The following is a 13,986-nucleotide window of genomic DNA, read 5'->3' on the forward strand; positions in this document are numbered from 1 at the left end:
GGACTTTGGCGCATTTAACATCTTTGTCATCAGGTTACAGTGAATACGTACAGTGAATATATCATTAAAAACAGCTGAGACGTGCCATCATTACTGCAAGTGCAGCGGTCACATGACCTGACACAATTTAGCCCCATCATCGTTGTGCATCACAAGAAGCTGCTTCTCTCTACAATCATCATGCAGGGAAACATAACAACAGAGACCAGATTGGCGGCGCCACTTTTCGACAGCTGGTGCCAACATCCTGAAGAAAATGATGAATGTTCAGGAAGTAAACTTGTGGAGTGCTAGTTTGATCAAAAAGGCTAAAAAGCTCCTCCACTTGATACAACAAGTGACCAGAGGAGGTGGGACGGATTTGAACCCAGGCTGCCCGCCTGGAGGACGACAGCCTCCACACATGAACACTAACCACTAAGCTCACAGCGCCCAGCAGAGATACACAAAATGAACAACGTCACTTCAAATTTCAAACTTTTACAGTTATGATTAAATCTTTGAAAAGGAGCCCTGCATGAGCCAAACTGATGTTGATGAGTGTGTGAAGCTCAGGGCCGAGGACCAGGCTGCTGTTTGATGTGCTGGGAGGAAAGTCTGAACATAAGCAAAAACAATGGTATAATAAACAACAGCAGGATCTGAAATACACACAGATAGTTTCTATTCATTCATTTCTTTTGTCTGTCCAATTTCCTTTTCCTGCTCGCTGCAATTGTGTCTTTATGCTGCACTTTCATCTGTCATGAATTTGGCTGGACATCTCCCCCCCCCCTCCAAAAAAAGCAACAGCTGAAAATAAGGCCATAAATCAAAAGTCATAAACAGTGCTAGTTATACGCACATCACGTATCCTGTGCAGGGCAGCAGAGGAAGAGCAGACTGAAGGAGAAGAGGCGCTCGCTCAAACGACAAAAAAGACTTTCAAATCAACCACAACATTTGGACCCGAGGTCCTCTTCAGGGTTGATCATTTTCTCACCTGAAGAAGACCTCTAAAAACTTTTTCGTGGCATTTCAGCTTCTTCCTCATCAATCAAAAGTCGACACCAAGCAGACACAACCTTGAAGGAAACAGACGAGGAAAGCCCAGAGAGAAAAAACACAGAAGAAACACAATGGCCCGTCATCACATTTTAAAAAGCAAATCAACAAACTGCTTTCATAAACGATGCAATCCCCAGCAGGTAGTAGCCCACACATACAGCAAGAACAATGGGAAACTTGGTCAGTTTCATATCCAGAGGCTGTGTGGAAACCCGACCCGCCTTTGACAGCGTACGTGATCAGAGACACTTCTACAGCCATCCTCCTCCACCTGTTTCTCTTTGACATCTTTCCAGTTTGTGTCACTGCTGCACAAAGAAGAGCTGCTGAGACTCTCTGTATCATCTCTGATTACAGCTGAAAACATACAATCTAAACCCCACGCAGCATGCAGCATGACTTCATGTAAACATGCCGCCTTCACCTCGACCAACGCAGAGGAAGTTTCCTGTCCTGCTATCTTCCCCCTGAAGCCGTCATGCTGGAGTCTCATCCCCAAAGACTTAGACTGCACATTGATTTCCTAAATTGTTAAATAAAAATGCTTAATTGTCAATGAATTGAAATGCTTTTGTACATATGAAGCTTCAGCAGCAGGGGTTAAAGTTAGCTTAGCATAAAGACTGAAGACAGAGGTAAACACAAGCTAACTACCTGACAACAATATCTCAAAATAAAGGTGTTCAAAAAGTTACAGCTGTGTGTTTTAAACCTGAAGCATGGCTCCACATACCTCCGTATATGAACGTTTAAAGACTAAACACAAAGTCCCTTCAGATGTCTTAATCACCCACGAGCTCACAATCAGAGTCAGATGAGCTCTCTCACAAATCAACTTTAGTCTATTTCCTGTTTTAAACCCGAGTCACGCCGTCCCTCTCAGCCACATGAAGACATCTCCTCTCTCGCAGTCTGTCTCTTTGACCGTCTCACAAATCACATTCTGATCAGCCGATCACTCACCTCTCCGCCCTGACAGGCTGCTGACAGCCCACAGTGTGTGTGTGTGTGTGTGTGTGTGAGTGTCAGCACCAGTAGCCCTGTTGTTAGTGAGCGCGCTCCATGTACTCTACACGGAGGCTATGATCCTCTAGGCAGGCGGCCCAGGTTCGAATCCGCCCTGTGGCTTCATTTCTCTCTCTCTCTCTCTCTCTCTCTCTCTCTCTCTCTCGTCCTATCTTTAAAGGTCCATAAATAAACCTTTGATCAAAAAAAAAAAGGATGATACTTCAGAATCTAAACTTTGCAAGTCACATGCAGTTAAAGTTTCCACAGAAAATGTTGAATTGTGTGTAAAGTGTTGCTGAGCACAGAAGCAGCTGTTATTCACAAACCAAAAAAGGAGCCTCTCTCCACGCAGTCACCACTCATTTTTTGATTCTGCGAGGAAGAAATAAAGCTGGAATAAATTGTTTATGAAAGCCGCTGGTTAAATCCACAAGAGGCTCAGTGGTCAGTAAAAGTCAAGTATGAAAGTTGAACTTTAAACAGCAGCTGCCTTGAAGGATCTCTGTGTCTCTTTTCCACCGCACGTCTTCAGAGACGATATTCACGCTCGTCTCCCTGCTGGAAATGACAGCGTCTGTGAAGCAGTGGTGTTAACCACCCTGGCTTTAATTTCAACTTGCCCACGCAAACAACTGCGAAGACATGCACTTCCAAAACTCCACTCGCCAATTAGCCGACAGGGCCAAGGGCACTTCCAGTAGATCTCAGTATCCTCTCATTATTCTCCCTCTCTCCGTCTACACTAACAATTTTTAGCAACTTCAAAGTTGGAAAAACACCAAAAGAAACTGCTTATAAAAAGAAGCGTGCAGCAGTCTTTTCTCCCCTGACCTCCAAGTGCAGTTAACGCTGAGTGAATTGAATATGAACCCTCTCTGATGTGCTGCCAGGGGTAAGGTTTCTCCACTGTGCAGCGCAGGATGGCTGAGTACATTTTTGTACTGTGGCTGAATCGATACACCGAGGTACATCATCAGACCATTATGCCAGCGTCTGATGGGGGGGCCGTTCAAGGCGGGGGCGAAGACGTCCCTGCCAACGGGTCACCTCATGAAGCTGTTTTACAAGCGCGGACGATTGACCTTGCCCCGTGAGCTCAGAAGTGGAAATGTGGAGGTGACGCAACGCCATGAGAGAAGATCAGAGACTGGGCTCAATATGTAGATTGCAAAACACATAAAAAACAAGTCCTAAGGCATCCATTAGGCTGCACTGTGTCACACGAATATAACTCATTATATTGAGAATGAAAAGCTTCACCTTAAAGCTGCAAGCAATGTAAGTAATTTAATTGAGAAAAAGAGATCAAAGGTATAGCAGGAATCAATAGATTATGATCTGTAATACACTTAGTCATTTACTTTAAAGCAATTAGGTGATGTCATCCATAGAGGAAGACGGAGGGGAAGATACACGTCTGGGTCCGTGACGTCGGCAGCAGAGAGAGGATGATGACAGGATGACAAATCTCTCCGAGTCTGAGGTTTTTATTAGATCAGGAGGATCATTTAAAAACGTAAACGAGGAAACAACGGCGACGATCGAACTGATTTAGAGCAGTTTACTCGTTTTATTTTATGAGCACAAAAAAAAAGGAGAAAAAAAAAAGGATGTGATACCAATTAAATGAACAGAAGCAAACGCTCAAGAAAGGTAAAGAAACAGTGGTGTGTGTGTGTGTGTGTGTGTGTGTGTGTGTGTGTGTGTGTGTGTGTGTGTGGAGCAGAGACACAAAGACAGCCATGTATAAATCCGTTCCTCGCTAATCGAAAACTCTCCCCTCGCTCTGAATCGGACAGTTTTATGTTTTCGTACTGTGTGTGGCTGCGTTTGGGTGAGTCACTTATACAGATACGCGGCCTATATGCTGCGGTCCAATCCAGCACTTTTAATTACGTGTGTGAGTGAATATGGGGAAAGGTAAATTGCTCTGTCAAGCTGGGAAATGGGCTTTCTGATGTCTGAGCTCTCGTCACTTGGCATTTCTATTATTCAAACAAGGAGAGAGGGATAGACGGATGAAGAGGAGGAGGAGGAGGAAGAGGACTAGATGTACCTCACTTCTAGGAGTAATCATCAAAGTAAGTATGCACATAACAGCCTTTCAAGCAACATGCTGAAGAGACACCTATGACTGAGGACCCAAGGTTAGCCAGAAGTAAAGTGCAGCGCGTCCTTCTGCAGACGCTGTTTTTGTTTCAACATCCTTAAACTTTATTTTGTCGAGTAGAATTTAACTATCAAGCCGGGACGGACTCAGTGTTGCTGCGTACCAACCAAGCACTTAACGCCAGCCTGGGAGCAGAAATGGGTTAACTCTGTGGAGCGTTTTGCAGCTAAATAGGCAGATATTTCCCCTCAGAGGCTCGTGGGAAAAACAAGAATTCATACAAGACATTACCTGTGTGGCGGCGAAAGCGACACCTTGTGAATGCTAATGTTGATCTGCAGTCGGATGTGTACACAGGCAGGTATCTGCAAACACTACTTTACCAACTTCTCCATACGTGTTGTTCAAGCACACGCAACCAGCTGTGTCAGGAGCATAATACTAAATCTATGTGTGGTACTGGGAGACACCTGTAGAGGGCGCACGAGAGAGAGAGAGCCGTATACGTCGAGCTGATTGTGTGGGAGCTGTAAACAGAACTGAAAGAATAAAGATCAATATTAACAAACCAACTCAGGTGAGTGATGACCGGAGAAGAGAACGTGAAGTGTCCTTATTCTGTTTTCTTTATTCGTTAGGGACAGTGCATATTAATGAATAGCTGTAATTATTACAGCTGTAAAAAATGCCAGATTAAACCAGAAGTGCTAGTTTTCATCTGCACAAAAGCACAAGTGACACAAGAGGTTAAAGGTTAAAGGTAAAGGCCTAGACTTGGTTTCCTTTGATCCACTGTTTGAGGTGTGTTTTGAAGGCTGCACGTTTTTTTGAGTCTCTTATTGTGAAAGGGAGAATATTCCAATATTGAGTTCCTTTGACTAACGGGACAGTTTGTCCGAAGGTCGTGCCTCCTCGGGTTGTTGCCCTGGTGCAGACTTCAACTTTATAAAGTCCTTCAAAAGGAGCAGGAGCAAGTCGTCATGTGTAAAAGATTCATTTTTGAACAAACGAACAGAATTATGAACATTCAGTAGATCAAGTTTATCTCAAACATAAAACACACAGATGTCGGCGTAATCCCTGGTCGTGGTTCCCTGCTTCCTGAATGAGACGTTACGGGACGTTTGAGGTTCTTGAACCAGACGTCAGGTTCTGCCAAGTGTCGTGTTAGAGCGAAGAACGTGGGCGGGCGTGTGAGGCGTGAAATGAACCGTTCAAGGGAAAGTGACAGATCTGGCAGTCGGTGTCCCAGACGGACATCATCAAAGGTGAAAGTGAGTTTAATAGATCGTCTGCTTCCTTCCTCGCAGTCAATTTTGAAGCAGAAAATCCTTTCCATAGAGCTGGTCAGATGTTCCTTTTCTGATCATTTCCTGTTAGTCCCTATGAGACTGACTCTGTAGATCTTACTCACTCAGTCCTGGGAGACAGGCTGCATGATTTTATTTGAGATTATTGTGTTTCTTCTTTTGGCCTGAATGGAGCTCACATTTACACACCCTTCTTCTTGGCCAGCGTCCTTAAAACCACAACCCATTATCTCAAGTCCAGACAGCCTCAGGCTAGAAGGACGCTCCTCATGGGCAGGCCGGGGAGGCTCCACACACACACACACACACACACACACACACACACACACACTCTCGCTGGTTTCTGCGCTGTCTGGAGCACAAGTTCATGGAGGCAGAGGAAGAGCCCTCGCTCTGTTCTATGCTGTCTGAAGCTGCTGCTGGGAGAACAGTTACTCCACAAACCCAGTCCATGTGAGAGAGAGGCGAAGACGACGAGGAGCCCCGAGAATGTTCAAAAGAAGATGAGGCACAGACCATATCCGGCAAACCAATTATATTTTCTCACCTCTTCAGCTCTCACCACCTCTCTCTCTCTCTCTGCTTTTCAGTTTCACTCGCTGACTGGACTGTGAATTTGTCCACTGCTGAAGCTGGGAGAGTGAAAGGCCATTACGGCTGAACAAAGCGATGGTCCTTCCCTTCTCGTTCACACTGAGTAATTCACAGTTTTACGGGATTACAACTCCACATCAAAGTATAATGCATTTTAAATGAATAGAAAATGTTACAATATGTGCTTCTTCTTCTTCTTTCTAAGCTTCATGAGCAGAGGAACACGATCAAGTTTAGCTTATTAGCATTATGTCTGAAATCAGCCATCATAACTGAGCTTATTGGTAGATCGGTGGTTTGATCCTCAGCTGCTGCAGTGTGTGTGTGTGTGTGTGTGTGTGTGTGTGTGTGTGTGTGTGTGTGTGTGTGTGTGCGTGTGTCTGCATGTGTGTGCGTGTGTAAGGTTGAATGTTAAACTGTACTTTATAATAAACATTTAACATTAATGGAGGAAGCTTGAAGACACCGAGGTAAACTGTGACTGTTGGTTTGCTATCGTTAACTAGCTCTGCAGTTTTTATTGTTATTTGCAAAAACTTGGCAAACGTTGAACCACTATGAGGAAGATTTTAAAAAAAAGGTACGTGTCTCTCCAGGTTTTAGAGGATAAGACCTTTCACTAAAGAAATAGTGCTTTCACACTTTCACAAAACTCTGGAAAAAAGCTGATGTGAAATCACAGCAGGATACAATCTGGAGAATCGATATGAGGCGAGTGGGAGGGAAAGGTGACATTTAGTCCCTGCAATACCTGCAAAACCATAGACTGTAGGCACGCGCTCGCTATGATCTCAGTGCACGTCATTAAACAGCTTGATGATGTTTTCTGTTCTCTCGTATTTCCTTCTCCACTCTTCGGTTGATTCTGTCGGACTGCACGCAGCGTTGATATTTAAGCTAATTAGCTTAAAATAGCAGATTCTGTCGGTTCGTCTGCTGCTTCTGCGTCGTTTGTTTGACATTATGTTTTGTCTCAGGAGACTCTTTGCTCCCCGCCCCCATCGACCGGGATAATTCCCCGCTGTGAGGCGCATTTGAACAATTCAAATATTTATGTTGCATTTCAACACAATTGATAACGAGAATCAAATCCCAGTCTTAATCGATGTTCTGTCTAATTGCACGCACATACATTTTGCTGTTTAACTTCCTGCGTTTGCAAAAAGGTGAACGCGAATGCATCATCGTATAACTTTTTAAAAGTAATGTTTTTAAAGCAAGCGGTAGATTAAAGCATCCTCGACCACTTCCCATGATCGACAGTTATTATTTCCCCCCGTCGCAGCCACGCTGTCCATCGGTATCAATTACACTCCACTTCCTCTCTGCGCTCATTCAGACACGTGGAAGTCAATTAAGTGTAATTGCTGGTAAATTACACAGCGCTCACATGGCAGTTAATGTCTACATGCCGGGGAAGTCTTGTTGAAGGTTATCACACAGCAGTCATTAAGTGTTATGAGATAAGAGAGCCGTGCAGGTAAACGAAGGACGAGAGGATGTGACTGAAGTCTGCAGAGTGGAGCATTAATCCCACATAAATAAAGTCAAGATAACAACAGCTGCATGCCGAGAATGAAAGACGGAAAATGAGAAGTCAAACAGTCAAACTGACTTGATCACGTTGGTGTAAAACTATATGTAATGTATTACATGTCATATATAGAACATGTCACGTTTCATAAAGTCGCAGAAGTTAGAATTTCCTCCTGGTTCAGTTTTGACGTCATGTGAGTCGTGTTTGGAGGAGGATGCTGAAGATAACATTCAGTAAAGAAACAGTCCGAAAGAAAGTCGGTCTGAAGGCCTCGGACGATTTATCTTTGATTCTCTTCAGAACGTGAGCGTGTGTGTGCGTGTGTGTGTGTGTGTGTGTGTGGACAGTCCTTTGGCCATTTGTTGTGGGATCGGGGCAGACTTATTAAACGATTGCGACTACTGTTCTTACACATAATCTTAATAGTGACATCAGCGTGCCATGGTTACGCCTCTATTTGAAAAGATAGGACAGTAGATAGAGTTTTTTTTTAGGTGATTAATTTGTGTTAGTGTTTTTTGACAGCTCAACTCAAAACATTTGCATTCCCCTCTTTGCTCAGAATTTTATTTTGGAGCACTTAAATTGAACAGAAGACTTCTTATAAAAATGAAGCATGCAACAGGCAGCCAGATCAGGAAGATTCACCTTGAGCGAGTGGGACGGGGGTGCTGGTGACGTTTATACCCTGTGATACTGAAGCTGCACAACCATGGAGTGTATGAACGCAAACAGTCAATCTCTGTGCATGTCATTAAACTGCTGCACTTTGTTTATTGTTTTCCTCTCCCTTCATTTGTTGATATTGTGATTCACTTAGCAAAAGAGATTTAATAAACATCTGACTAGGACGCCTTCTGCACATGCCTTCTTTGAAAGTCTTCCAAAGCTGGAGGGATTATATTATACATCCCCGAAGAGGAGCTGGAAAACGTTGCTAGGGGAAAAGGAAGTCTGGGTTCACTTACTGCACCTGCTGCCACCGCGACCCGACCTCGGATAAGCAGAAGAAAATGGACGGGTGGAAGAAAGCAGCAAAGCGAGCTTTGAACAAACTGGACTCTCTGACTTCACGTACCTCAGAGGGCAGCGGTCTTATTGTTAACAACATTAAAGTTTTCTCTCGTCAGTGAAAACAGCTTTTCCCAAAAGCATGCAAATCTTTTTTAGAGTTTTAACCTCGATCTTCTAAAACTGGTGCTAAAAAGAAATCTTTGTTAAAGCAATTAATATTCAAAGATTGCATGTATCACGTTTCACGACTGTAAGAGCGGTATGGAGGCTTTATATATATAAATAATAATATTAATTAGCACTTATGTGTGTGTGTTCACACACTATGTGTTAATCTGTATCTCTGTAATTATCGGGAGAGCTCGATCCTGCAGAGCATGTTTTTTTTTATAGCCTTTGTCTTTTCTCTCAAAGTGTTACTTCACCATTTTCTTTGTTTAGCCTCTGATTTTGAAACTCCGTCTCTTGTCAGTATGAAGTATGTTTTTGCGAATACTCAGCAAGCGATATCAAATAGGGAGTGACAGGGTGTGAAGGCATCCGAGTCTTTAAACAGCTGAAAACGTACAATGACAAGAGGGAAAGCTTGCACGCATATTAAGTATGCCACAGGCTGTCATGTATCACAGGGTTGTCTCTAAAAGCAGCAGACGGATAAATGACTATTGATGTTTCTCCATCATTTGTCAGGGTCATCAGCAGAATCTATCAGCTGCATTATGAGCTGTGGATCATTAGCGAGTGTCTTTACCTGTTTATCTGTGAGAGCGTAGAGGTACTGATGCTCGGGGCTGAAGAGCATGTCTCTGAGGATGGGACTCCCGTTGCTCACCACCACGTTCTCGTACAGCAAGGCGGGCTGATTGACAGAGTTCACCAGGATCTGGAGCAGGAACGAAAAGAAGACAAGGAAAAAGCTCGGTCAGTAATCATCGAGTGTTTGAGAAAAATAAAATCATCAACAGATTGTCCACTTTTGGGAGTTTTGTCTCCAGTGAAACGGTGCAGCTGTTTGTTTCCACTGGCGCCCGCTGAAGGTCTCGGAGTGAAACTGCACTGTTGTCAAACAGATATTGCCTTCATGGCTCCCCGTCACAGACAACAAAGTGGAAACCAGGAAGAACAACTGAGCTCCCGGGTCCAGCTTACAGGGAGCCTAACAAATAAACAAGTAAACATGTATTTGTTGATTGGTGGCGTGGAAACCAAAGACTGACTGACGGACAAGGGTTGGGAACTCTTGGGTCTCTCACAACTAGATTCAGATTCAATTCTTGCGGTCATGATTCGATTCAGAATCTTCGAAGGATTCTGAATTCATGATTCAAAGTCTTTGTTAATGAGTACATGCTCCAGGATCTACTCCAGTCATCTGTGAGACTGGCTGAATTCCTTGCTGGTTCATTTGGCATTCTACTAAATGAAAGAGCTAGCCTTAGCTTTTAGCCAGGAGTGACTGATTAGCCAAACAAAATAGATGGAAATGATGAATTGATGTAAAATCTCTGAACATTACAATCTTGATTTTTACAGGAATCTATTTTTTCTCACTTCACACAGGACAGTACTATTAAGAAGATTTGACTCCGTTGGCCTCTACAACCTGTTGTAAAGACAACTTTGGGGGGAAGATTGATATACAAGCCTGAGACATAACTTGGGTTCGATGACTTTCTGCACCTGGTAAAGCTGCTTAACATGAGACAACGACGACACGACACGACACAGCCAAACATTAGGTCATAATCTGTTCTGAATAATCACTGCAGGGATGCATCTTCTCTTTTTCGCTCATCCAAACTGCCTTCTTCCCCCTCTTAGCCTCAGCCATTGTATCAAACTGTGTAGAGACAGGTTAACATGCTAGTGCGAGTCGAGTACAGCTAGCCTACGCACTGACAGACAACTGCAGCCGGCCAGGAAATCGTTGTCTTCCCTCTTCTTCTTCTTTTGTCTGGATCCTTCTTGTTCTAATTTTCCAGACCTCCATGAGCTCATCCATCACTGCAGTTTAAGCTGCTAAAACTTTTTCTGTTTTTTTTTTTTTCTTTTTCTTTTTTCAACCTGAACTGCTTCTGTCAACTCTGTTTCTTCTTCCTCTGTCTCTATAGTCTGCCGTTATCATCAGCTAAATCACTGCAATCCTTTATCAAAGCGCTCATTAACAGCCTGGCTGCCATCACTCTATGTACTTTTCGTCTTAAGGCAGAGGAAGCTGCTTTGTTACAAGTCAAGTGTTCCTTCAATTACACTTCAAGGAGTTCCTGGAAGGGACATTTACGTTAAACAAGGTAAAAACTACGTTCCTTTGATTGGTAGAGTTTACAGCATCGAGACATCTCTGCTCAGGTCGAAAACAGCTTCCAGAGAAGTGTGTGTGTGCGTGTGTGTGTGTGTGTGTTCGGGCGATGCATCCCAGCTCTGACCGACCAGAGGTCATTTGTTTTAGCAGAACCTTTTGTTGCTCCAACACAAACGCAGCATAAAACTTTTTATCGATGTAAGTGTGACCTTTTGTCCCCTTGTTTTTCTGACTAATGATTTCGCTCTCTCTGTCAACAACGGTACAGGCCAGCTCAGACGCACACATACACTTATACACACGCACACACACACACACTCAAAGAAAAAAAAAAACTTTATATGGCCAATTTAAAACTCCTACATGCCCTGGGCCTCTGTATCACTTGTGATAAGTGAAGGACTGGAGCAGGGAATAAGAGCGGGGAGCGTGTCGTGCCCTACAGCTCGGGGCAGAGGGCAGTTGGAGTGAGATTCAGGTCAGCCGGCACAGAGGGGACCGCAGACCGGAGCAGGTGACTGTCGATTCTCATCTCGTCGACCCGCCTGCAGGTCTCTGCTCTCCTTCTGCGACCTCTGCACTCTCCAAGTTAGAGTATCCAAACAGACTTCTGGCTCAGGAAGTTGCAGCACTTCAGGAGGGCAAACTTTGATTAACCCTCCATTAAACTTCCTTTTCATGTCTTTGACTTTGACTCCACACTGTGCAACAGAACAAACATGCTAAATATAGAGCCAACACATCTCACTTCAAACTCGCAAAATACAGCAAGTCGCTCCGCAGACACACAATTCAAACTATGACAAGCTATTCTCCAGTTTCAGTATGTTCAAGGCTCCATGTGCCAAACATGACGGAAGACTCACAACACTACTGTACTTATTTATTTACAATATGCATAAAAGAACAACATTTTCAGTGTGTTTTATGCATATATCAAAGAAATACATAAACCTTTAAGAGCCATAATGTTGTGAGTCTTTGAGCACCAAAGTCAGAGTTTGTTTTTTACAGCTCAGCATCTGAATAAGTGATCGCTGTGTGTTTGTTTTTCCCAGCTCTATTAATAATAATAAAGATTACTGTTACTTTTCATAAATGTATATTTTTAGAAAGGGTTTTTGATTAATGAATTTTGGCTTTTTAACAATTAAAAACACATTCACGTCAGGAAACGGTCTATTGTGTCTTTCTGGTTTTGAACCGTGGACTGTCTGTAAAGTTGCAGGCTGAGTGGAGATACATGCTTTTATTCTAAATCACCCACGTTCAACTGTAAATCAACCAGATGGAGGACAGAGTCCTGCGATGATGCTAGAGGGGTTGTTGGTAATTACAATACAAGCTCTGGCAATAAACAAGCAAACGTCTGGAAAACTTTTTAAAAACACATTTTGCCGGCACAGGTTTCCCCATTCTCTGACTTTTGGATTTTAAACAATTAAAAGCTCATCAATGTGAGGAACCAGTCACAGTGTTGTTGCTTTTCTATCAAATTATGGAAAAACATCTCAGTTTTAAGAAGAAACACACCATAGGTGACGTGTTAACTAATGATGAGCGCTTAGTAATGGTTTCACTGCGGCCTTGAACATCATCATCCTGGACTAGTCCTCTTTTTGTACGTCACAACACAACAGCTACCCAAGTTCAAATCTGAATTAAACCACGAGCAGGAGAACAGTGTCCATGCAGAAAATGATGCTGGAGAGGTGGTGCTATATTTAATAGCATTTACTGACCCGGCTGCTGTATTTAACAATTTAAGAGTGAGAATGGGAATATAAAAGGACATTGGTTAAATACCCTGAGTTATGCTAAAACCGACTAATGCAAAAAGCACTTTATTATGAGAGTAAAAAAAGTTTTCAGTCATATGTTTAGCTAGCTGGAATACCTGCGGGAAGCAGCTCCATAAATCCCACCTCTTCTCTCTGTAGTCTTTGCTCAGTAAATTCAAAGCCGTAAAAGTGAAATGGGGGGGGGGGGGGGGGGGGCAAGACACGGGGCATCTGGGTCCTTTTTATGCTTCCATTTGTCCAGTTTCTCCCTTTGTGGAACTTATTAACAGAGAGCCCGAGCTATAAGATGAAAGAGACTCAGCTACAAAAGCGGTGTCTACCTGTTTTAAAATGCGCTTATTAAATATGCGTTTATAACTGCTCCCGGGATGATTATTAGATCTGAAAAACCCATAAAAGTTTCCGCTTTGATGTTACTGACAGCTTAGGAGTCATTAAAAGAGACTGTTTTTTTTTCTTCCTTTCCTGATTGGTTTACGTCTTCAGAGCCAGACAATCAGGCACTTTTTTTTTTTTTACGTGCTCAGCAGTGCTACTATCCTCAGAGAGCAGTAAACATTAATTGCTGCTATTTGCATTCAAATTATCCACCAATCAATTAGTCTCAAAACACAATGTTTACGCGCAGGAGTATACGCAGGATAAATTGACATATCACTGCAGTCACTTCCACAGAAGTTGAGCTATCGTGCAGAGCAGGTGTGCCGCACTCTGTGCTATTACGATAGCCCTCATTTACATTCCAGGCGCTCAGCTGATGCTCTTCATCATGGTGATATACGTTGCGGAAGCAGGAACAGGCTGCACGTCTTGCATAAGGACAGTGAAATAAGACATGCATCATGTCTTTGACCTTTGAGTTGAAGTTGCCTCTCTCAGGTCAACCTTGAGTTGCGCAACTTTACGTGAACAAACTGTGCAGAAAATGAAAGTTTAAGGTGACTTTCTTGACGAGTCTGCAGCCGGAGACGTTAACTTTGGAGTAACATCCCCTCTTGTCCCCGCCCTTCTTTTGTGTCCCTCGGGTCCGTCCCTCGGACCTCTCCGTCTCCTCCGTCCTCCTGGGATTCGGCTCATTACCAAACCAGCCATGATATTAATATAAGGACACTATAACCCTTACACGGACAAACCGAGCTCTAAAAGTGTGGAGAAAAATGCAAACCCATGAACGCACACACGTTTCTGAACTCAACAAAAAGGGAGGACAAAATGTTCAGGTACAGTATGACCTACAGCGGCGACTCCAAACAGATGGATGA

At 43.4% G+C, this 13,986-nt stretch overlaps 1 protein-coding gene across 1 annotated transcript in view; it reads right to left on the minus strand.

The window, feature by feature from the left end:
• LOC306833641 (plexin-A1-like) overlaps positions 1–13,986 on the minus strand; it is a 258,108-nt gene that overhangs the window by 110,656 nt on the left and 133,466 nt on the right. The window contains 1 exon segment of the mRNA XM_079359035.1: positions 9,372–9,503. Within this exon segment, the coding sequence (XP_079215161.1) occupies positions 9,372–9,503 (132 nt within the window).

Source organism: Symphodus melops (assembly GCF_947650265.1).
Source record: "Symphodus melops genome assembly, chromosome: 13".
Classification (NCBI taxonomy): Eukaryota; Metazoa; Chordata; class Actinopteri; order Labriformes; family Labridae; genus Symphodus; species Symphodus melops.